Source organism: Sinocyclocheilus rhinocerous, unplaced genomic scaffold (assembly GCF_001515625.1).
Source record: "Sinocyclocheilus rhinocerous isolate Xijiao unplaced genomic scaffold, SAMN03320098_v1.1 scaffold1993, whole genome shotgun sequence".
In the NCBI taxonomy this organism is placed as follows: Eukaryota; Metazoa; Chordata; class Actinopteri; order Cypriniformes; family Cyprinidae; genus Sinocyclocheilus; species Sinocyclocheilus rhinocerous.
In genome coordinates, this window is record NW_015665016.1 from 157,826 (window position 1) to 184,048 (window position 26,223).

General features: G+C 41.3%; 1 protein-coding gene across 1 annotated transcript; it reads right to left on the reverse strand.

Moving 5' to 3' along the window:
• Positions 1–44: 44 nt before the first annotated feature.
• On the reverse strand, positions 45–26,223 carry LOC107730930 (protein dopey-1-like). Its single transcript, XM_016541895.1, is given in 39 exon segments — positions 45–631; positions 1,279–1,408; positions 1,709–1,873; positions 2,003–2,058; positions 2,257–2,393; positions 4,240–4,392; positions 4,523–4,584; positions 4,689–4,838; positions 5,000–5,109; positions 5,495–5,574; positions 5,693–5,837; positions 5,962–6,028; positions 6,800–6,904; positions 6,994–7,049; positions 7,167–7,301; positions 7,388–7,513; positions 7,624–7,842; positions 8,490–8,559; positions 10,064–10,940; positions 10,943–12,169; positions 12,264–12,529; positions 12,651–12,751; positions 12,860–13,012; positions 13,095–13,366; positions 13,494–14,046; positions 16,283–16,516; positions 17,084–17,113; positions 18,165–18,276; positions 18,353–18,472; positions 18,571–18,691; positions 18,792–18,906; positions 20,155–20,264; positions 21,871–21,970; positions 22,250–22,348; positions 22,487–22,676; positions 23,753–23,923; positions 24,003–24,184; positions 24,277–24,469; positions 25,886–26,223. Coding segments are annotated over 38 exon segments (7,440 nt in total). The 5' UTR covers positions 24,415–24,469; positions 25,886–26,223; the 3' UTR covers positions 45–328.

Genomic DNA, 26,223 nt, shown 5'->3' on the forward strand with positions numbered 1-26,223 from the left:
GCTACAAGCCTTGTTTTCTGTGGATGAGGGAGTTCAAAAATGTATTAAATTCACATGATATGTGTCTTTATTAGGCAAGTCACCACAATATGGAATGGCACAGTATCATACTATCCTATGGGCTCAAACAAATGAAAGAAATAATCACAATGGGCTATATTTACAAGTAAAAGACTTAAAATTAAATAGTATAGTTGTTGGGGAAAATACATTAATTAGAAAAGCAAAAAATGTACAAACTTTTTTTTTGTTCTCTTCCATTTTTAAAAGGTGAGGTGTTAGTGTTTTTGCCATAGCTCAATAGTTTTCACTTTTTGTTCATGCCAGGTCACGTTTTGATGAGTCCCTCAAGGAAGTCCTTCTCAACCATTTCCTCAATGTTCTGTCTGGCCCGGCTCCAGAAGACTTTCTGGCTCTCCAGCTTGCCATCCTTGCCAGGGAATGGGCCGTCTCTTGGAGTAGGGCTGTGATATGGTCCTGAGCGGCTGTTGCCTTTACTGCTGAAGACATGACTAAGAAGGTTGAAGAAAGGGAGGAGCTGCTCCATGCTGCGGATCACGTAAAGGGTGAGCAGGAGCTGTCCAGGCTCCCAGGATAGAGTGCGTGTGGAGCAGTCTTCCTCTGGATTTTTCTAGAGTTAATGGAGGTATTCCCACGAGAGTAGTGAACATCCTAGGCTTAAGAGCATTAGCAAATCTACTGAATAATCTATAAATGTTATAGGCCCTATATGCCAATGATGTGGAATGAATCTCTATTAAAATAATAAGGCAACAATAGGACAAAATTGAATAGATTTCCATAGTTTAAGGCCCTGTCCACACGAACGTGGTTATTTTTAAAACCGCAGCTTTTTCTACGCAGCACCAGGTTACTGAAACCGAACATTTTTGAAAACGCCTGCCAGGGTGAAGATTTTCAAAAACTCCGGTTGCAGTGTTATCTGTGTAGTGCAGTGTAATCTCCACCTACTGGGAACTTTTTGAGGCTTCTGATTGGCCAACATGGCTTTACGCAGGGCTGTACAGAGCTGATGATACACGGGGCAACTTTTTAAGCAATGTTGCCAGGCAACTTTGGGCAATATTGCCGCCAACGGGCAACCAGATGAGACACATGGCCCACGACCGATCTAAAGTATCCAGATAGACATTTGTTATCCATTCTCAATGTGAAAGTGCCCAAGCAACATTGTTTAAAAAAAGTTGGCCGGCAAAATTTTCTCATGTATTATCAGCCTAAGTGTATATCGTGGTGACTGTTACATGGTTGTATTACCTTGGCTCTTTTTCTCAGCAGTTTGGCCAGTCTGACAACATAGGGCTTGAACTCTCTCTGATGGGTCCCCTGTCTGCGGACCTCCAGACCAGAGTCATCCGAGGCTTCAGGGACGAAAGCCCAGCGATACCTGTGGTATAGAGTAATATTATTTCCTTCACATCAAATATGCTCAATATTTGTGATGAATTTTATCCATGAAGAAGTACCGAGAGTGCTGGAACAGTCTAAACTGAGGTTTTTGAAAAACACAGTCTTGAGAATATACCTGAACAGACTGAACAGCACTCTTACAAAAGAAACAGCTATTGCATTACTTTTAAATGAATTTCAGAGTCTCAGGGTGGTTTTGTTAATGACCTTTTAACAAGAAACATTGCTGCCTTGTACTAAAATACATTTCAAGCATTCAGTGTGTAAGGGCACCCACATCTGGAACTGAGGCAGACTCTCAGAGGGCAGAGCGAGGGCCAGGTCCAGCAGCTTGCAGGCAGACAGGTAGAGGTTAAGCCAGCGCTGGCTGTTGTAGGAGGTAGAGAAGCCGTTGCCCCCTGAGTATGTTGTCTCAAGCCCTGCAACCGAGGGACCCGAGGTCCTGAAGAGAAGCCAGAAACCACATTCATCAGTATTCCACACACAGAATCACCCATAATGTCTTACATGGAACATGATTCTACTTCTAAAATAAAAACGAAAAGATAAAACGGATTTGAATAATGGATACCTGGTGATGTCCTCATCTGCAGTGAGTTCCTGTTCCATAAGTAAGAAAACCTGAACCTGAAGGAAGAAACAAACAAACAAGCCTATTGAACTTTGCCAAAAGAATGAGACAAAAAAGTCCACCAAATAACTATTCCTCTTTAGATTGTCCTTGGGAACTTCTGTTATTTCAGCATCAGAGCTTACAGCTTACTTGTGAGATGTTGCTTGTGATTATATGTAATGTGTAAATGACAAGGTGTGTCATATCCTCACCAGCTCAGTGATCATAGTGGGCCAGAGTGAGGTCAGGTGCTGGGGGGACATGCGCAGTAGCAGCACTCTGAAGAAGAGGAAGACCTGAGCATGGAGGATGGGCACTTGAGGGAGTCGTAGGCTCTCCACAAGACGCTCTGAAATGACACCAACATATTATTTAGAACTTATTTTTATGCTGTGTCAGGGTACAAGTAGGCCTGTCGCAATAATCAATATCGACTTATCGCGCAACATATGTACATGACCTCAATCATTTTTGGTGACGCAATATATGGCCAATATATTTACTTATATTAATGTCACCATGTTTTTTACATTCCACTTGCGCCTGTGTCTTTTGCAGCTTCTCGTACATAACGTGGTGTAGTCATGAGGTGCTAGTTCAAATTTAAAAAATGCTTCTACAAACAAAGTTTCATCTGCAGATACGGTCTTGTTTAGGGATCTGTGCCTTTGTGCATACGGACATCTGACTGCTAAGTAGTGATTGTGTTTTTCAGCAATAGTGTGCACCCTTCATTTACAGAGAAAAGAAGGTCAATGAAAAATCTGTAGATGGAAAAATCTACATACAAGTTCTTTGTGCATTTTTCTTTTGCACTTTTTGTTAGAAAATGTTTATTTACTATTTATTCAGTTTTTTTAAGGTATCTAATATTTTGATACTTAATTTCCATGATCTAAATATTCTTAAAAATTAAAAGTTTGTTGTCATTTGGAAGTGTGAAGGCCTTCTTGCATTATTATACTGTTACATTTGTTTAACAATGACAGCTGTCTAGTGTAAAAACCTTGTCCCTATATCTTTTTGATACATTTTGGACACAGAAGGACCACCATTCAAGTTGGACTTAAATATGCCATTGAGGGATATATAAAAGATTTTAAAATAAATATTGTGGGTATTCATTTGGAAGCGAGGGTTTACAAATCACAATGCAAGCGGGAGAAGTCTCGTGTTACAGTCGTCACGATTGCAGATGAAAAAATCCCGGATCATCACTGGTCATGTACTGCAGGGTAAGATTATATTAATTTACATTTAACCAGTTTAATATGAAGAGACAGTGAAATGTAGACCTTGGGTGTAGGGAGGGCTTTATTGTACCAATAAGGTGGCATCCATTTAATAACCCTAATTAAAATTATAATTTACACTCAATACGTTATTATTGCATACTGTTTTATAATGTACTACAATACTGAAGTGCAGATAATTGCCACTATTTGCAACAAGTAGTATACTTGATAGTAGAAATCCTGCTATTTTAACAGTGTAAATAGGTATTTGCACTTAGTGTAAATAGCATATTGCTAAAAATACTGCTATTTTCACTTAGTGTAAATAGAATCCATTGCTAATACGAGATTTGAAAAGGGAGGAAAAAAAAGTTTGGCAAAAGGCGGGATCGAACCCGGGTCTGAATTGTTTTCTGTTTTCTGAATTGTTGTTGTGCTTTCTGAATTGTTATTTTGTTTTTTAGACTTGCATTTGCGTTTGTAATTTGTTATTTTGTTTTCAGAATTGTGATTTGCTTTGCACTTCACGGCCACCGTAATAAACCCCATAAAAACGATGCGAGCTTCGGATCTTCCAATGTTTCTCTCTGACGCTGAAACCTACAGATGTCCGAGTTCTGCTCCCTGTGCAACTGATAATCGACTGCCATTGGTTCATCTGCGTTCGAGGGGAGGGGCTTACCGATAGGTCAATTGTAGGTTCATTTAGTGTCATGCTAAATGAATTCCCGTATCTTATCAGAAGATGCCGCAGCACTTCTAGTGAACAAAGTGCTCGAAGTGTCTAGGGATACAGCCCTAGAATCTTACAGGCAAGTCTGTAGGACACTGGCCTTCCAGAAGCAGACACCCCTGATTCTGAGTCCTGATTCTGAGTCAGTTTGAAGTAAAGCAGGAATACAGCATAGTGGTTCTCCCGAAAGCACAACTGAACTCATTGAAATCAATGGATGTTTGTACCTTGGATGTCTGGCAAGTACTTCTGGTACTGGTCCACCTCACTGCTGTAGATGGTAAAGGCCAGTCTTTTGAGTAGCATGGCTCTCTGCTCAAGCTCTGCATCTCGATTGGTGAAAAGACTCAGAGAGCTGCTCTGAGCCACAGCAACTCGGGCTGCACATATACAAAATGTTAGCATGTTCCTCTCTACAAAGCTCACAAAAAAGCATCAGCTCGATGATGATGATAAAGCAATAAGATGGGCGCAGCTGGATAGCCCATTTAGTAGAAACGGAAGACTCACTCATCAGGTCTCTGAAAGTGGTTTTGTCATGAGTCATCAGGTGGTCTATGATTGCTCTCCAGCTGAAAGAGAGAGATGTGGTCAACTAGAGGTCACATTGCCCTGTGAGTGGCAGTAAAACCGCTGCAACAAGAAGAAAGGACATGTTGTGCTGTACAGTACTCACTGGCTGACGCAAGAGGAGTCCATCTGGAAAAACGTATGATCCATAAACAGGTCGAAGGCTTCTTTCTTCCAAGCTCTCCGGGTGTACTGATAACCACTGAGGCTGCTCAACAGCTGGATGCATGCACGATAACTGGGGGCATTGTGAGCACTGGCGGAAAGGAGGACAGAGCAACAAGATCTTGATCGCTATAATAATTTTCAATGAAAAAAAAAAAACAAGACACTGAAGCAACTTCAGTAACTTTGTGTCCAATTAATTGGCAATTCCTCATCCTGTGTTTACAAGTTAGAATTTTGAAGACTAAATACCTATGGTTGCGCAGGTAGGGCACAACATAATGCATAAGGTTGACCAGCAGAGGAATCACTCTCTCCTTCTCATCACTGTAGAAGACCATATCTAATAGATGTGCCAGGACCTGCAAAGACACCCATGGAAACATGAGCACATTAATGGCTTTCCACAGAAAGCCAAATCAACACAACAAAGCAAATAAAGCAAAAATACGAGATGCGTAGGGCAGGGCGCAACCTCTGGTGACCTGTGAATGTTCCTTGTGTGCTTGATATCAATACAACATTCCAATTTCCCTACAAATGTTATCTGCTGAACCCATAAGATTTGGAAGATTTGTGGAAGATTTAGATTATGTGTATTTAAAGAACGAAAAGAGTGTGAATGTGGCATCCTGCGTTTACCTCAGCCAGCAATGTGAGGGTGTGAACGCTGGAAGAAATGTGGAAGATTTAGATTATGTGTATTTAAAGAACGAAAAGAGTGTGAATGTGGCATCCTGCGTTTACCTCAGCCAGCAATGTGAGGGCGTGAACGCTGTACACAGATGGAGTGAAGCTGGAGGCCTCCATCACTGTGAGCATTAGATCTGAAATGTGCATACTGTTCTTGAGAGACTCGCCATACACTCATGCAGATGTGCATGCTAACATGAGTCGACATACATGGAATACGCCTTACATAAACACTGATACACAGTCACTGACCTTCAACATCGGCCTCCAGACTGGTCCCATCCACCATGATCTGAGGGGAGGGTTTGACCTCCAGGTTTCGCCTCAACCATGTGGTCTGTTCTAAGGATGAGCCTGCAATCGTGCCAATGGCCTCTACGATCTTATGGGTCACATCCTGGGGAATCATGGTTTTGAGCAATTAAAAATACACGTGTAAGAGAAACAGTGGACACCATGTAAACCATGTAAAAAAACATCCTTTTAATGGAAGTAAGGGTAGAGAGTGAGTGAAAGGTCACCTGTAGCTCTCGCTGGTCTTTCTTGCTCTCCAGGGTGGGATTCTTTAGAATAAATTCATTCAATACACTAAAGAAAACATTAAAATTAATTTCTAATACTTGTTGTAAACTTATAGGTGTTTATTTATTATTTAACATTAGCAGGAAAGGCTATTTTATGGCAAACACAGAGTGTAGAAATGTACAAACAATAAAACAATTGTATACAATAATTTCACAATATTTTCTAACTAAGAGATCTTAGAGATCTTTTCTATCTAAGAGATATAGCATTTATATAAGCTTTTTCATTTTCATATTTGATATAATTTTCCCAGGATAAATCTTTTTTTAAAATGTCCATTAATGAAGTTTCTGAATAAAAGGTTGCCTAATATTATTTAAAAAGGATTCCAATAAAATGTGTTTTATAGTTGATGAAGTCTTACAAAATCACATACTGGTAATTCAGTTTGTGATCTTTCAATAAATATATGTGTAAGCCTAGAGCAGGGGTGTCCAAACTTTTTTTTGGAGGGGGGGGGGCAATTATAATATATATATAAAATACAAATAATATATTTCAATAGACAAGCTGTGGGCCGTTTGAAATTCATCCACGGGCTGTATTTGGCCGGACTTTGGACACCCCTGGCCTAGAATGACCAAATTGACATCTTGTATACGTAGTTTGCCCATGTCTATTTTCAATATGAAACCACTGGGTAAACTTTTCATTTAAAACAGGGTTTACTTCATATAATTTGTTATTAGACACATTTGTTGCGTTTCATTTGCCACCATTTATAAGTAAAACCACTAAATGAAAGAATGGCTGTGCTAGTGAGAAAGCACTTACCCTATTATAAGGAACTGTCCAGGAGCAGGCAGACTGAGCTGCACAGAGTCCTTTAGCAATGCCAAGAGCGATGGCCAGCTATCAACTAGACTAGACACTGGAATCCTAAAGAAGACAAGACAAGGGCAGTGAGACTGACAGGGTAATTTAAAGAATACATTTGGCATATACTGATATTAGTGTGATTCACTTGCCTCTGCACATAGGCATAGAAAAACTGAAGCATGCAGACTTCCAGGGAAAGATGCTTCTGTAAAATTAAGAAAGGCAATGATAAGTCTTAAAGCCACCTTCAAAACCAACAGCAGTAACTGACAGTGATTGGAGAGGAATAAAGAGAGTAGTCAGGGTATATTTGTTACTTTACCTTCTCTTTGGCGATGGCTGGGGGCTGCTTTAGGACTTCCTTCACTGTCTGTATCACCGTCTCAGTTCGCATGGCACTTACTGAACGAACAAGTTCCACAAGGAGAAGCTGTTCCTCACTAGCTATGGGAATTACCTAAAACACAGGCACACACATGAAAGATGTTTGTTTTGTAGTTTCAGGGCAGAAAATTAACCAATGACTTCTGGTGTAGTTCATACCTTGTTCCTAGATGAAGTTTTAGCCTGCTTCCTTTCATTCCACACATAGGCAATAGCAGCCATGAAGTGAGCCCCATGATTCATTGAGATTGGGCCCAGCAGCTCCAGAATTTGCTGCCTGAGATTCTGTGGACAACCCGTGAAAACACTTCTAGTTAGCACAGCACATGGACTACAAGCAGGATTAAAGCAGTCACCACATGTCTTAAGACACAAGTCCATTCTCCTCATGGTACCTTTGTGGATCCTAGGTTGATGTTGGAGGTGGAGCAGGCAGAGGCTGCAGCTGGCCTGTCAGAACTGTCAGCCAGATAGAGGACGCCCCACAGCAGGGTTACGGAGGACATGATGGTGTGCAAGATGGAGAGAATCCCTGCACGGGCCTCTGCAAGGTGCTTCTGATCTACATTTGCCTGCAGCTGAGGAATACATGCACATAAAGATTAAGAAAAAATCTAATTCAAAGCCCACACCTAAGCACTGATTAATACTGAAAAACTGTTACACTCATTGTTACATATACATAAATTATATATTAATAATAATTATTCTTATTATATTTTACTCTTATCATTCATTCACTTATTTTGTCCACTACATTCAGCATTTAAAGGGTTAGTTCACCACAAAATGAAAATTCTGTCATTAATTACTCACCCTCATGTCGTTCCAAACCCGTAAGACCTTCGTTCATCTTCGGAACACAAATTAAGATATTTTGATGAAATGTGAGACCCTGCATAGACAGCAACACAACTGTAATGTTCCCAGGTCCAGAAAGCATGAACGTAATCTGCGTAATCAGCGTTGTTTACGTTTAGGGGATAGTATGCATTGTGATACTCTCTAAAATGGCAGAAGACGTAACTCAGGGGAGAAGAATTGTTGAATAAATTGTTATTTTTGTTTTCTTTGCACTCAAAAAGTATTCTCGCAGCTTCGAAAAACTGAAGTTGAGCCACTGATGTCACATGGACTGTTTTACAGATTTCTGGACCTGGGAACATTGCAGTTGCATTGCTGTTTATGGAGAGTCAAAGAGCTCTCTTGATTTGATCAAAAATATCTTCATTTGTGTTCCGAAGATGAACGAATGTCTTACGGGTTTGGATATTCCTTCTAGTACAGTCAGAATCAGGTCAGGAGGGATACACAGTGCCATCCACTGGGGCCTAAAAAACACACATTGGCTTTCCCTTCATAAACAAAGTATTACTTCAAAAATGCATAGTATTTAATTTATACTCCTTAAAGTGCCTTTTAAAGCCTGCCATGACATTGTTAGGGCAATAACTGAGGAATTGATGATGAACAGTGACCTCTTGTGGATGTAAATATACTATCACATGACATCAATCCACAATAACCACTTAGTTTTTTTATATGTTTGTGATTACTCTTTATTGACCATTTAAAATTTTAAATACAAACAGCTTCTTGAACTAGTGTGCTCTGCAATATGTCACTGTTTCTCTGCTACATAACTGAAGTGGATGAGTACCTGGTGTCTGTGAGGCCCGTTTCGTAGCGGTATTGCTGGATAAGGTTGTCGAGGTTTTTGCACAGCTGAAGAGCAACAGATGCAACTACTTGCCGAAGCACTTTTCCCATGTATGGCAGAGTGGCTGTGATGAGTCCAATCCACTGTGGGTGCATCTTGCAAGCATGATGCTGATGCAGGGCTCGGATCACAGCACACAGAAACATGCCCTGAGCTGTGATGGGTTGCCCATGCAGGTATTGCAGGGAAGTCATAGGTTGTTGTGGGTTGACATGCTCTACCTCGCCTCCAATCAGCTCAAACCCAGCCCCGGGGCCATTAGGTCCTCCACTAGACCCAGTCGACCCCGGACCTCCCTCACCACCCTCATCCACTGGGATCATCACACGGTGCTCCAACACCACCAGGCTTTGCAGCAGACGCAGGAGTTGTGACTGTATGGCGCTGCAGTTGTCCAACTGGTCCTCTGACAGATTTATGACGCTGTCCTCTGAAAGGCCCTCCTCAACCGCAGCCACATTGGTGCCACGGACACGGTGTTCATGCCACTTCTGTACACTAAAGATGGTGGAAAGCAAACAGTGTAGCACTACCTTCTGCACCTTGCATTTAGACAGTACGTCACAAATAAAGCTCGCAAAGCCCTTGGCTGAGCTTAACAATTTATTTAACAATTCTTCTCCCCCCGAGTTACGTCTTCTGCCATTTTGGAGAGTACCCAAGAGTGTAATCGACATAATCAGCATTGTTTACGTTCGGGGGATAAAGCGCGCGCATGAACGTAATCTGCGTAATCAGCGTTGTTTACGTTTAGGGGACAGTATGCATTGTGATACTCTCTAAAATGGCACACAGTGCCATCCACTGGGGCCTAAAAAACACACATTGGCTTTCCCTTCATAAACAAAGTATTACTTCAAAAATGCATAGTATTTAATTTATACTCCTTAAAGTGCCTTTTAAAGCCTGCCATGACATTGTTAGGGCAATAACTGAGGAACTGATGGTGAACAGTGTCCTCTTGTGGATGTAAATATACTACCACATGACTTCAAGCCAAAATAACCAATTAGTTTGTGATTATACTCTTTATTAACAGTTTTAAAGATTTAAATAATAACACGCTTTGCCATATGAATCTGTTTCTCTGCTACATAACTGAAGTGGATGAGTACCTGGTGTCCGTGAGGCCCGTCTCATAGCGGTATTGCTGGATAAGGTTGTCGAGGTTTTTGCACAGCTGAAGAGCAACAGATGCAACTACTTGCCGAAGCACTTTTCCCATGTATGGCAGAGTGGCTGTGATGAGTCCAATCCACTGTGGGTGCATCTTGCAAGCATGATGCTGATGCAGGGCTCGGATCACAGCACACAGAAACATGCCCTGAGCTGTGATGGGTTGCCCATGCAGGTATTGCAGGGAAGTCATAGGTTGTTGTGGGTTGACATGCTCTACCTCGCCTCCAATCAGCTCAAACCCAGCCCCGGGGCCATTAGGTCCTCCACTAGACCCAGTCGACCCCGGACCTCCCTCACCACCCTCATCCACTGGGATCATCACACGGTGCTCCAACACCACCAGGCTTTGCAGCAGACGCAGGAGTTGTGACTGTATGGCGCTGCAGTTGTCCAACTGGTCCTCTGACAGATTTATGACGCTGTCCTCTGAAAGGCCCTCCTCAACCGCAGCCACATTGGTGCCACGGACACGGTGTTCATGCCACTTCTGTACACTAAAGATGGTGGAAAGCAAACAGTGTAGCACTACCTTCTGCACCTTGCATTTAGACAGTACGTCACAAATAAAGCTCGCAAAGCCCTTGGCTGAGCCCCCAGTGACCTTGCCGAGCTCACTGAAGAGCAAAGTCAACACCTCCACACTGGTCAGTTGCATGGCATGGTTGCCAGCCAGGTCCTGTGATGTGGCGGCCACATGGGCCGAGTAATAGCTGCGCAGAAAATAGAGGCAAAGGGAGATGATAATCTCCAGGAACATGGCACTTCGGAAGGAGTGGGAGTGCGAGTCCTGCGAGATGGGGCAGTAGAAGTCTCCATGACAGAGAGGCGATGGCGTGCTAACAGGTTCTGCAAAAGAGAGAGCTGTGGCGTGTATGTGTTGTTTATGCTGGTGGTGGAGATGGCACTCACAAATCCTGCTGGTGAAGCACGTAGCATGGCTGCAATGGCAGAGAGCGCATGTAGAGTCCGAGAAGAGTCATAAAGCTGAAGATACAGCAGCACATGCTGGTATAGGGGATGGATGTTAAAACGAGGAGGTGACCCAGAGGTGCGAGATCCTCCTGCCCCACCAGCAGCCCCACCACTGGGTGAGCCTATGTCACTCTCAATCTCTGACACCTCCCCTTCCCCACAGCTGTACCAGTTTTCCAGGTCAAGACTGTCACCAAAGAAGATGCTGGGTGGCCTACTCTTCTCGGCCTGGTTGGTCTTGCGTCTCTCTTCATCTTTCCTCTTGACCTTTTTGATTTTGGGCTTGGCTCCTGGGGATTTGTCAACAAGACGCTCCATAATCTTGCCCTTTAGGCTGAGCTGTGTGCTGCTGTGGCTGCGCTTGCGGTGCGGGTCATCAACCTGGAGACTCTGCTCGGTGGCAGCACTGCCACCACCATCCGGCAGTGTAATGATCGAAGGGGAGGAGCTATGACGAGCAATGCCTTCCCGATGTTCCTCTTCCCCTGAAGCATCAATTGACGTCACAGCCAGGAACTCCAAGGTTCCCCCTGCAACCAGTTCTGGAAGCGTTCTAGGTTGGGTGTTGGAGAAGGGGGCAAAGGTGATGCATGGCCCATTGGACATATCAGTGGATGAGTTGGAACTGTCAGAGTCTGTCTGAGGCCAGCCATCAAGAGATGGTGTCTCAGAGGACTCTTTCTCCACCATTTGCATCACACTGTCCACTATCTCAAAAAGCACAGCAGACACTGCCTTGTGCAAGGACTCTTCCTCTAATGAAACAGATTGACAAAGTACAGGATCAGATATATTAACAGTGCTACCACCTCCCTCCAGTTCATCAAAGCTGCCATTGTCTACAGTGGATGACTGAGAGCCACTTGAATCTGTGCTCTGGTGCTCCCCCTGCTGATCAGGAGGTTGATATTCGCCACAGAGCTGCAGGTTCTCACTGCTAAGGCTCAAGAGAGAAAGACTGTCACTCAAAGGGTTAACTGTCAGACTAAAGGGTTCCATATCATCCAATGGGAGGCATCTGCTACACGCTTGGACACCCCTGTGGCCATTCCCTGATATCTGGCTATAATCTGCAGAGGAGACAAATGTATGTTTGTTAGCATATACTTGTTTTGATAAATAAATATAGATCCTAAATCTAAACTGCTAGAAGAATCCTCTTACTTTCAGTACAGCCCATATCCCTCATGTAAATAGGTTCAGAGCACTCTTGTTCTGGTGGGTTGGGAAAGACCTCGGTCCAGTGACGCTGTGCTTGAACCCGTTGTATGGATACACGATGGGTTTTGGGGTGCAGCAGCAAAAGCAGTAGAGGTTCAAGAACACGAGCTATGTCATGTCTCTGCAAAACCTGGTTCAGCCAGGCCCTGCCAACAGCACTTGCAGAGCCATCCCAATAACTGAGGCTATCTAACATGATAAACAGAGACCTACAAGAGGAAGAGAACGGTGATGTGATTGAACAATCAGTGAACAGTGTCTTGAGATAATTCTCCAAGCCATATTTGTTTTTGCATAATTTGACTTCATCTACCATAGAAGTGCTGTTACCTGTCAAAGGTCCGATTAAAAGGGGAGGACTTGGTGATATTCAAGTCTCTGGTTAGGTGCCAAAGAACTGAGAATTTTACATGAGCCTCCAAACGTATTCTCTAAAATAAAATATGGTAATAGTTGTGAAAACAAATCTGTGCATGTATAGTTGTGCAACTCTATGCCAGTTGTTAGTGGGGTGTCTGTGGGGTGCATGTATGACTGACCCTGTCGCGATGCATGAGCTGCTGGCTAATGACATCTTCACAAATGCTGGGTGAGGGAGCCAAATTGTGAAGCTGGTAAAAAAGCTCCACACTGCGCTTGTGGTGCTGGGGGGTCTCCTCTCCCAACTGATCCCATAAAATAAGGGCTACACTCTACAGGAGAGAAGTGAGAAGGTGGTCAAGATAGAAGGAAAGACTACAAGAGAATGCAAACGAGTAAAGAAATAATGCACACCTTGAAGAAATTGGTTTTCTCTGCAATGTACTTCAAGATACCCTGTGTGAGTGGCGGTCGAATCACCACTGCAACACGCCCCTGGCTAGAACTCATTGGCTGGCCCGAGTCTGGACTTGCCACACGCTCAGCTGTCACCATAGCTACAGACTGTGTGAGTCCGACAAGGTCCATAACAAGTGAGATAGCCACTGCTTGAATACTGAAATCAGCAGCTGAACAGCATGCATCCATCAGGGTCTGAAGCCACAACGCTGGCTGAACACTCTCACCTGTTGGGCAAGCATTGGCACAATACAAATATGCTACATAAAAGGATTTTGAGTGTAAAACAAACCCTGTATTTAAATAAATTATACTCATTGACTCATTAGAAATGGCAGCAGAAGATCATTTTACCTGCCTGCTCCTCTCTAGTGGGTGATGACTTCAGGTTGCCCTCAGCAATGTAGACTGGAAAACTGGAACACTCCAGGAAGAGCTGGCAGGCAGCCGTGAATGCAGCCAGACACTCCATCTGCTCTGAAGACATCTGCTCCTCAAACCCACTTGTGCATCTTTTATCAGCCACCACTGTTAGAGTGCCCATTTCTGCACTGCAGCTCTTCCCTGGCTCTGTCTGACCACCTGGGGTAATGTAAAGCCTCACTAGGTAAGAAAGAAACTGCTGGAAATGCTCAAGGCAGCACTGCATCACTGGCTTGTCCTGGGGCTTGATGTGGGCTGAACTACTGAACCCAGATTTGGGCTTAGGCTTGAGTTGGACAGGTACATCTTCAGGGCTGCATGCATCATCCTCGGGATGTTGCATGTTATCAGGTTGCTCCCCACGTTCTGCCTGGTACTGGATGAAGTCAGTGAATCCACTTTCTGACAACTGGCTGCTGGAAGCATTCTCACCATCATCGAATACATCAGTACTGCCAGAGACTTCAAGGGTGACTGGTAGAGACTGAGAAAGATAGGGAATGAAAAAGTGTATATTCATTACTCTCCAGCAACGCAAACAAAACACGTCTCCTGACACCACTGTGCAAAACCTAAACAGCTTCACAGTCAAGGTAATTTCATTAATTCAAATGAAATATATTGGATTTTTTAGTGGAGGTACTTTTAGTTAGCATGCAGACAACATGTTATCCTTCACTGTTTGCACAGTAAAACTCAGAAAAGTAACTCAGAAAAGTAACATGTTTAAAGTTAACCCCTTTAAAGCATTGTTACATCTCAGACTGTTTTTTCCATCGCTCATCCATATGTTCAATTGTGGTAAGCTCTGTGCAGTTGTTTTTTTTTAATACAAGTATGCGTCTTGTGTACACATTTGGTCAGGTAAGACTTTAAGCAGCCTAATTATATAGGGCTTCCTTAAGGCTGACTATTTGGGCATCCTACCAACTAGTCGATTTTGAAAATATGTAGTTTTGCAAATCTCTATTTGCATCATGTCAAAAATATTGTATTGTTATAAACTCCGAAAGACAGCACGGCTGCAAGGATTTTTATGCTTGTCAAATCAAAAGCCATTTCTTGCCCAGAACACATCACTCGCAGCCCTACAGTTTTACATGAAGCCCTTCCCATCACACAGTGGGTTGGCTATAAAACATTCAGACGTCCACAACTAAGTGGTTCCAACTGTGTAGCAGCACAGAGCCAGACTCAGGTGGCAAGCAGTGCACTGCATGAGCCCCAGAGGAGGAAAAGGCGAGACCTTGAGAGGTTGGAGGCCAATTTCACCTGAGTGGAAATGACAGACTCTTAGGCCTCAAAGGCTAGACTTGGCTCCCACTATAGAGAGGAACTCAGCTGTGCATGAATGTCTCATCCCTAATTCCCTTGCTTGCTCTCCCTGCATGCAGGCACCATCCAGAGAGTCTGGCATAATTTCGATGAAGCTTCACTTAAGATAGAGACACTTAACCCTAGAAAGGTAGCAAACAGGTCATGGTGCACACACACCCTAACAAACTTATGTCATGAGGAAGGACTATCCTGTCTATTGGCCCCAGAGCAGGTAGTCAGTGGAAGACACGCACCATCAGGCAAAAGGATGGTTGTTTCCAGGCCAGTGCTTGTATAGTAAACAGGCCATATTGGCTTGTCTTTAACAGACTAATGCTGTAGGGACTGCTTTCAAAGACTTCAAAACAATTAGAGACATTCTAAGTTGACAGAGTACTGTTGATATTGGCAGTTAGATAAAGTACTGAGTGATGTACAAAGTCAGAGAAGAAAAGAGTACATTTCAGCACTGAACTCTTAACAATTAAATCAAGCTACTGTTTAATCTGCACTACACGTATCCTGTGTGGAAAGCCTAAAGACATTGTACATGAAGCACAGGGCAGAGATGAGAGTGACAGTGACACACTGTCTATGCACTGGTGCCAATGTACTTCCCTAGTTGGGTTTGAATTAAAGCTTCTCAAAACCACTAAAATTCAAATTGGATTCTATTACTTTCTTTTGATTTATTTCATCAGTTACCAAGGGAGGCGTAAATAGTCAGCATTTACATATATAAAAAATACTAATAAATATTCATTACTAATCAAATGGTCGCTGAAAACTCACAACTCTCACAATAAAAGTTCATAGAAATTATAGAAATAAAGGAGGTCCATCCTACTGTTACCTGCAGGTTTGATTACTGGACAGAGATATTTGTTAAAACATACATCACAGCAACTGCATTTACAATGCAACTTCTAGCTGAAATTTCAATTACTCATTTTTTGTGACTTTTTAAGAATTATTTTTAATTTTATATATTTGTTTGTTTGTTTGAATTTTTCAGGTCTGGAAATCACAATTTTAAAATTCCCATATATATTTCTAGGTTTTCCATGACCGGAGAATCCCTGATAAATACTGGATACAGATGTTAGAAAATGATTTTCAAGATAGCATTCAAAAAAGAAAATTCTAGATGATGATGAATATTTTAGAGCTGCGCATAACTAAAAAAAAAAACCATTCTATTGACATTTTCATGTATTTTCCAGGTTTGTCCCCAGTCTTTCCATGACTGTGTAAACCCTGCATATATTATGTTTTATATTATGCTTAAGTTTATAATGTACTGATAAAGATGTAATTTATATAGAAAGTCAGTCACATATGTGAAAAAGCTTGGAGTATGTATTCACTGAACATGTTTTAATGATTTGATTGTCTGCTCTCACCCTTTTCTCATCTTTGTCTCTAGCGGAAGGGGTAGTTGCAGCAGAAGGTGGACCAGAGGGCAGTGCAAGGGGCGACACCAGAGGGGGCTGGACTTTGCTGAGGATCTTCGAGCAGAGGCGCAGACAGTGGGTGAGCTCTCTGAGGCCCAGGGCCTGCAGGTGTGTGGTAAGAGCAGAAACCATCCGAAGCAGCAACTGAGGTAGGTGCTCTGTCTGGATCTCAATGTACGTCTCCTAGACAGACAAAAAGACAGAAAGACATGAGTGAGGTTCAGTTCTACGTTAATATTATGGCAGCTGGAGGTCCAGTCCTGCATTACAGTCAGTACTATACATTAAGAGTGATGGTTAACAAAACTGCAAAAGAAAATAAGAACAATTTAGGCTTTATGTGTGCAGTAAAGAGGGGTCACAAGCTTTTTAATTGGTGGGCACATGCAAGTTTATGGTTCTACCTTCCGCAACATCCATAGATAAACATGATGAGCAATTATATCTTAACATTTTAGAAATATTATAACAGTATATAATTTAATATAGCAGCACAGAGACATTTTAATTTTTGTATCACTCCGCTTATCTATTTTCATGGCATTTCAGATCAGAGTATGTGAGCAGTGTGAAGCTGAAGTGGCATTTATTTTTGTCTAGAGCAAGATGCAGGATTTTTAAGCAGGGAGCAGGAAATAGAAAACCTGAAGTGATTACTGGCACTTTAATATGGATGTTTCTGGTAAGGTAGCCAAACAATTAGAGTGAAGTGAAGGTGAGGTGAAGAGGCAAGTAGGAGCAGTACCGTACCTGGCAGATAACCCTCATGCTTCTAGTAGGCTTCGAGGGAAGAAAAAGAGAGCAGAGATTTTCAGACAGACAAAAGCAAGCAGAGGCCAGAAAACACACTTCAGAAACCCTGATTGGTTCATTCACAACCAGTGTTAGAGAAACTAAGACTCTAAAACTGATCTATGAAACTTTCACAAGGACATCAACACACACACAAAAATGTGTACACATGTAGAAAATGTCTAAGCTATGAGGCTAAGACAAACCAAGTATCACTAAAATGTTTAAGTAGTTTAGTTGCCTATAACTAACATACAGAAAGACCAATGGAGATTAGACCACATAAATCTCAGCATGTTTACACAAATGTCTGTTTCTAGCTGTCAATAAGTTACGTTCTTAAAGTAGAAAATGGATAATGGGGAATAATAAAGCAGGAATCTAAACATTTCAATTACTAAATTATCATATCTGAGGGGCCGTTTACACGACAATGTTTTCAGCCCAAAACAGGAAACTTTTTATGCGTTTTTGCCTGTTCGTTTACGCATATTTTTGAAAACGGGTTTCAAAGTGCAAGTTTTTGAAAACACCACCGTTATCGTTTCTGTGTAAACACCCAATACGGGAATCTTTGAAAACAGTGACGTCATGCATAGTACGTCAAGCGTAGTACGTGTTAGGTATGTAGACATGCGCAGTACGTGTCGATTTTAAAGGCAAGCGCGAACAAACATACACAACAATGGCGGAATATATGATACTGTTGTTGATGCTCAAGAGTTTGCTAACGCTTCTTCAGCAAAGTGTGGATTTACTTCACCAATATTACAACCAACAGCGGAGATGCATATACAGCATATAATAATCGTCACTTTCCTACAGGTACTGTTTACTAACAAGGTGACAGCGCCAACTACTGGCCTGGCATACGTAATACAGCGTTTTTGGCCGTTTTCGCGGATATGTGTAAACTCGAATCGTTTTGAAAACGTTGTCGTGTATACGTGAAACTTTTTAAAAACGCAAGGGAAAAACTTTTCCGTTTTTGACTACATCGTTGTCGTGTAAATGTAGCCTAAGTGTAAAGTTTACCAACCAAAGACACAATGTCCAACAAGAAGTCCACCAGCTCACAGAACTCAACCAATGAGCGTGCTGACATTTCAGAGCTCACAGTCTTTCCAGTGTTATGACTGCTCTGAGTCCACCTACAAAAAGGAAAAAAGGTTAAGTAAGAATGGACCAAAAATGCATTATATTTTTCTCCCATTATCCCACACACACCTGCAGCACTCCTCAAACCAGCGTGCAATATAGTCCCACATGTAGTAGGGCTCAAAGGAGTTAAACAGGAGGTTGGCGGTTTTAATGAGCTCTGCTGTTTTCTTGTTCTCTCTTAATTTGCTGAAAAATAACACCACAAAAGATAAATTTACACTGAAAATATTGCATTACAACTGCACAATTGTAAAAACTATTAGTGAGACGAAAGCAGTGCGGACCTGCTAAGCTGAGTTTGGTCTTTGCTGAAGGGGTTTTGGTTCTGAAGGTCCAACTCAGCGCGGCACTGAGTGTGCAGCGTGCGAAACACTTCGATCAGAACATCCTCTAAGATTGCTGGGCCTAAATAAAGTGGACAAAAATGTATCAGGGCAATTGCAAGCACTCGTTGCATGAGTCTAAGCATTTGTCTACCAAACGCATCATGTAATAATGGCTGTACCCAGCTCAGGCTTGTCGAGAAGGCTGATGAGAATGCGAAATGGCTTTAAGTCGTGCATCAGGATGCTCTCCTCCTCCCCTCCTCTAGCCTTCCCCTGCAAGATCCCCACCATGGCCTACAAACACACAGATAAATTTAGGCATGCACTGACAATAAAATCGCAAAAATAGCAAGTAAGGGTAACTAAAAATAGCCTTACTTCAAATTTTGCTGAAGATTAAATTTAACAGTGTTATTAATTAAATTATTAGAGTTCTTAAAGTTGGAATGAAACTGAAGTAGCGGCAGATCTTTCTACAGTATTGTGACATATATCCAGTTTACCAGATTATCGTAAAAAAAAAAAAAAAGAAAAAAAGTGGGGCAGGGACATCTATCCATCGGTTGAAGGGTGGATTTTGAGATGATCGAATTATGACATTTTGATTAAACATTACAAGGTCTATATATATATATACATACACATGAATGAATCAATCACAATAAGATCTATAAAATGCATTTACAAAATAGACATTTCATGCCGACTTAATGTAACTTTAATTGAGCATTAGATGACAGCAAAGTTAATGTAAATGTAACTAAAGTATTCAAGATAGATTCCTCTGCATTTCCCTTGAGAAAAAACGTTGTCTCCATTATACTGTGAATGCCTGTGCAAGTGTGTGCGTTTCAGCTCTTTAGGGATTTCACACTTGGTCTAACACATGGCTGCACAGACAGAGGAACAGACGGTCCCTGCAATAACCTACTTCCCAAACAAGCGAGATCCAACAAGTGGCCCAAACCAGATGGCACACAATCAAACAATTCCCCCTCCAATAAAACAAGAGAGAAAAATGCCAAAAACAAAACTCCCCCTGATGAAGCCCCAAACTCAACCCCAGGGGTACCAGGATGTTTTAAACGCATGGCACTGAACGGGTCTGTCTGTGCCTGCACTGGGCCCAGTGTCTCACTGCAAGCTAAACCATGCATACAGACCACATGGAGAGAAGTGAAGCCTCACAGAGTGGCCTATTGACAAAATGTGTGCATGCACCTGTGTGCCACTGCAGACATAACAAAAACAGTTTGAACTTACAACAAAAGGAAACTCAAACAAGAAGGAAAACTTTTGAAGTTTCTTCACTGCTTTTGATTTCTCTGTGTCTGGAAATATTTGTTTAGAGCACTGTGAACACCAGGGATTTCTGATGTCCCATTGATGCTCAGAGCCCAAAACAACAAAATGAGCCACATCAATCCTTTTTAATTTGAGACATAAAACTAAATTTGGATTGCACCACTAATACAAAAAATGGGTGATACTCTCACGGTTTGCACTTTACATTCTGCTTTGTACTTATACGTTTCACCTTACCTGAACGAGCATGTCCTTGGAATAAGTGTTGAAGTAGTGTGTGACGTGCTCTTCTGGATTACTGAGTCGGGTGCTACGAGGGCCTGCTTGCACACCATTGTTATCAAAGCCTGAAAACACCACCGAGAACACAATTAGCACACTGACATAAGCACAAAGATGTTCAGTTTTCCTAGACACTTTTGTTGACTTCCAGAGATACGAGGAAATAAATAAAGAAGTGTTTATGAATATATGATACCAAGCTACTTGTAGACATACAAACTTACCGCAATGTTCATCCACAGTGTTTGTATGGACAGCAAGTAAGAGACAAAATAAGGTCAACCAAAACAAAATTTCAGCAAATTTTAGTTGTTTCTATGAAGTTGTCAAATTAAGTACAGTGTGCACTGCAACTGTTAACTGTTAATTGTCTTTAGTGAGCAAATTTTTTCATAATTGCTAATTTGCTGGTTTTCTAAGGAAATTTGTTTGTTTTTTTAGCGTTAATGTACATTACCATTCAAAAGTTTGGGGTCAATAAGATCATTTTTAAATAAAAGAATACTTTTATTCAGCAAGGACACATTAAATTGATAAAACGTTAAAGTGCCCCTATTATGCCATTTTTAAGGTCGCTAATATTGTTTTATGAGTCTCCTAAAACAGGTTTACATGCATGCAAGGTCAAAAAAGAAGTTAGTTTTCTCAAAAAATAGATTTAATTTTACCTCATTTCTAAATGATTCGTAAACGACTCGTGCGGAGCAGTTCAAAGAATCAGTCTCTTTAAACCCCTCCTTTCCGTGAACCCTTACTGCTGTGATTGGTCAGATGGCGCAGTCCTTTGTGATTGGTCCAGAGCCTAAAGAGATTGGCTCTGGATTAGTCTACCGCGTACAGCGCGTGTCGGAAACGAAACATTGCCATGACGCAATGACAGCCCTGGAGAGTTGTCAATACATAGAAAAGATGGTATCGATTGTACCTTACCAATTTGAGCCCGAGTCTGATGATGAAACGGTTGAAGTGCCTGATCGACAAGAGACTGATTCGCAAGCACGACTGGAGCAGGACGTTTCTCAGTGGTAAGTGTCAAGTGTTAACAAGTTTGTGGTAATTATAATATGTGATAAAAAAAATGTACTCTCACAGCGTAGGATACTACACGGAAACTTTACTGTTTGTGGGCAGGCAAGTTGGCGACGTAGAACGTGGGCAGACATTATGCAAATGTGTTACTTTGTGACGTAGAGCCGAATAAGATTCGAATTCCTGACGACTTGTTTAGGCAATTGCGAGCTGACTCTTTTTTTTTTTGATAGACAATAACTTTATTTATCGTGCACTGTCGGCTTCACAACTTTCAGATAGTTTATGTTCACAATCACATACAGCTACATGACACACTGCTTGAAAGTTAATATTCGAAAAGGCATTTAAAAGGCAAAGACATTTACAACGTAACAAAAGATTTCTATTTCATTTAAATGCAGTTCTTTGGGACATTACATAAAACAGTCATTAGTAATAATAATTCAAAATTTTACTCTTTTACTGTAATTTTGATCAAATAAAAGCAGCCGTGCAGTGTATCTGCTTGTAGATATGCAAACACAAGCAAAACTGTTTGTTGGCAAATCATTGGAAAGGAATGGCATATCATTGAAAACAGGGACAAAAATAAAAAGGATGGATGGCATACAGTTTGTGTGTGAAGTGTGGATATCTCACCCAGCAGCCAAGCATACAATCTACGGTTCAGGGACATATCTCTTCTTAGAACGACATGAAGAGCTGCAGACAGAATTCTGATCATGTCTGGACGTGTAGCCTGAAATGAACCACACAGTTACAGTATAATGCATCTTAGCGTTTCATTTCTATGTCAAATACTTTAAACTAACATTTCTATTTTGTGACTAGTGAATAACTCATAATTCAAACCAAATCTACAAATATCTGTTTTAAAGGTGGACAGGTCAACTTTTTGCCACCTGAGAAGCAACACAGCAAGATCTTTAAAAGATGGATTTTGGAGAGAAATATAGGAAATATTTCTATCATTGGGACAAAATGAGAGGTAAAAGAATTTTTAAATCAGTTTTGTTACCTGACTCATATGGAAGGGAAAACAGAACAGGATAAGATCCAGGGTGCTCCTCTGCACTAGCACACTGGAATCCTGTACAGATGTGCTGACTGCTTCCACCTGATGAAAACAATGATATAAACATCATGCTCCCTGTGAGAGAAAATCTCAGTGGTGTGCAATTGAACAATTTCTATATTTTGAATCATTCATTATTAAAGGCTGTTTTGCTTGCATTATGTCTACTGATCAGTGTACCATCAGTTCAATGTCACTGCCAATGATGTACAGCTGGTCCTCCATGGATAGTTTTCTGTTAAGGTGCAGTAAGACGAAGGACACTCCTGGCAAGCGCACAGCAGGGCTGGTTAAGATGCTGCCCCACAGGGCACTGTAGAAGGCCGCCTGCTCCACAGCTGCTGCCACCTTTTCTAGCAGGGTATTGGTCCTTTAGACAACAGATGAAATAAGTTTAAAGATTAGAGATGCACACACAATATATCAGGAAACATATCAGTTGTCAGCTGATAGTGGAGATAATTTTTCTTTATCTGTATTATTCGATATAGGATATATTTTGGCCAACATTGGATATCCAACATTGGATACATTCACACTTTCTACTGTGGGCGGAGTGAATGTACAGCGCTCTCTCCCACCTTCAATACCACGACTGAGGTGCCCTTGAGCAAGGCACCGAACCCCCAACTGCTCCCCGGGCGCCGCAGCATAAATGGCTGCCCACTGCTCCGGGTGTGTGTTCACGGTGTGTGTGTGTGTTCACTGCTGTGTGTGTGCACTTTGGATGGGTAAATGCAGAGCACTAATTCCGAGTATGGGTCACCATACTTGGCCACATGTCACGTCACACATATTTCACTGCACATGCTCATTTGTTCTATTTATACATTTAAATTTCCTTAATTTTATATTTTTTTAAGAATATTTATTAGAATACACAATACCGTTCAAAGGTTTGGGGTCAGTACGTTTTTTTTTAATAAATTAATTGTTTTATGCAGCAGTGATGCATTAAATTTACCCAAAATTACAATAAAGATGTTTACATTGTGAAAAAAAAAATCTGTTCTTTTGAACTTCTATTCATCAAAGAATCCTGGGGAAAAAAATTGCATCACGGTTTCCACAAAAATATTACACAGCACAACTGTTTTTAGAATTGATAATAATAAGAAATGTTTCTTGAGCACCAAATCAGCATATTAAAATGATTTCTGAAGGATCACATGACACTGAAGACTGGAGTAATGGCTGCTGAAAATTTAGCTTTGCTATCACAAGAATAAATTACATTTAAAATATATTAAAACAGAAAACAGCTATTTTAAATTGTAATAATATTTTACTATATTACTGTTTTATTATATTTTTGTCCAAATGAAGCCTTGAAGAGCCTAAAATACTTAAAAGATGCATGAAAAATATTTTTAAAATGGCACAGTAGTGTACATATTAAATAAACCTGAAACTTGTACATTCTAGATTAAAAACCTTTTATTTTACCTGTCATAATACTCTGAGCCCTCCTCCAGACCTGGCAGTACACCGGTCAGGAGTCCCTGCAGGCCTGGTTTAAGAGTCTTCCCCAAGGGCAGGTAGTAGGTCTCATATAACCCAAGTAATACTGGCTTCACAGACATAGCAGCATTGGATAGTAAAGGGAAGAGGCCAGAACTGAGGAGGAGGGTGAAAAGGAATATATTAGGCACTAAAAGTCACTGTAGCAGAAAAATAAATCTTGCACAATCTCTACCTATAAAGGAAAAGATCCTTTGCCAGGCGCTTTGGTCCAATGATCTTGAAGATGATTTCATAGGTCTCCAGGGCCTTGCGGTGAACTCCGCTGGGCAGCGCCGGGTGGAGACATTGGGCCAGACGCTTTCCAATGGTCAATTTCTTGGGTACAACCTGATACTTGCCATTGTTTTGCAAGACCTGTCCACAAAATACATAAAAATAAGATCAGTAAAGCAACTGCCACATTTAGAAGTGCTCCTAAATGTGATCAAGGGGGTGTAGAAAAAGACCTTGTTGAGCTTCCCGAGCGCTGAGATCAGATCGGCCCATTCACTGGAGTACTCAAAGTTTTTAAGGGCCTTATCTACCGCTGCCACATAGTTCCTGTATTTCGAGTCACCGAGGAGTTCCAACTCCTCTGCATTCATCGTCCTTCACAATGGGACTAAAAGCCAATTCCAAGGTCACGTACGAACATCACACCTTCAGTGTAAAGGAACATAGAATCAAAAGGAGTGTACTCAAAGAGTAATATTACAGTGTAGATCACATGCTTGATAATGGAAAAAAAGAGCTCACACCCAGATTCCAGTACCCAACATTAAAGGGATAGTTCACTCAGAAATTAAAATTCTGTCATCATTTACTCATGCTCACATTGTTTCAACCCATTATGAGTTTCTTTCTACTGTTAACCACAAAAGAAGATATTTTGAATAATGATGGTAACCAGTTGACGGTATAGCCATTGACTTCCATAGTACTTTTTTCCATACAATCGAAGTCAATGGCTACCATCTACCTTTTGGTTACCAACATTATTCAAAATATTTTATTTTGTGCTCAACAGAAGAAACTCTTACAGGTTTGGAACAACTTGAGGGTGAGTAAATGATGACAGAATTTTCATTTTTGGATGAACTATCCCTTTAAGCTTTAGTGTATGGTATATTTTTACACTCAACCAAACACACTTTACTGTTCACTGTCACAGGTGAAGATACTGTGAGAGGCTGTTGAATTATTAACAGGTGTGACTCAGTTGCAGGTGAGCCACTTTAAAGCTATAAAGGGCAAAGAATAACAACAATAAAGCACTGAATGGGGAAAAAATATATACTGCCATATTTTTTTACACTCTAATCCACCATTATGTTATTTCCCATGTTACTGAAAACATGAATTTCTTTGAAAAAAACTACTACAATAGAAATGAAAACCATGCATTAAATCAACAGTTCATCCTCAAAACATCACTTACTCACCCTCATATTTTTTTCCAAACAATAGGTCATATGAAGAGCAACCTCAGTTTTACACAATAAAAATCAATGGTGACTGAGGCTGTCATCTGCTTAAATTCTCCTTTTGAGGTCTATTGACGAAACAAAGTCATACAGGTTTGGAAAACATGCGGGTGTGTAAATGATAACAGAATTTCTATTTGGGGACAAACTGTCCCTTTAAGATGCACCATAACATCCCACGGGTTTTACTATAGCCAAAACCAAAACAAGACCATAAACTGAAGCCTTTCTAAATCATCCACACTTTTCAACTAAACTGAATTACATTCAAAAATCCAACAAATTATACATAGTATCAATGCATCTGGCAGGCTGATTGTCACTTCCCATGATCAGCTGATAGGGAACGCTTGACCATTATGTGATGAGAAGGCCCCTATGAGGTCCTCAAAAGCAGTTAGCTAGTGTGAAAATGACGAATGAGTGGTTCATGGTAAACATATCTCCAAATCACTCCACTTGGTACGATATCTCCCACACACAGTGAGAATAACCATCCAAACACGATCATAAACACACGCTAACAGCTAAGCTACTGTATGTTCGGTGTAGAGCTGCGGATAGTCTCCAGTGAGCTGCTGCCGCTGCTTACCGTTGTCAGCGATTTTTTGAGAAGGTCTGAGCTGTGAGGGGCTGTCTGTTTTAGTTAGTCTTAGGTGGATGTATGGATAGATAGATGGATGAATGGTTGGATTTATAGGTTATGAACGATGTACGGCCAAATGCGACGTCGGTGGTGGGTAACGTATACTGACAGCAATAAACGCATTCCCGGATGCCGCTGACGAGATCACATATCTGCTTTCAGTAAAGCCATCTGTTATACTGCAGCGTTAATGTTGACATCGGTCCAGGTAGCGTTGACACTCTGCGAATGAAACCATTTTTGATGAAAGTCGTAGACAGGTGAAATGCTTTGTTCTGCGCATG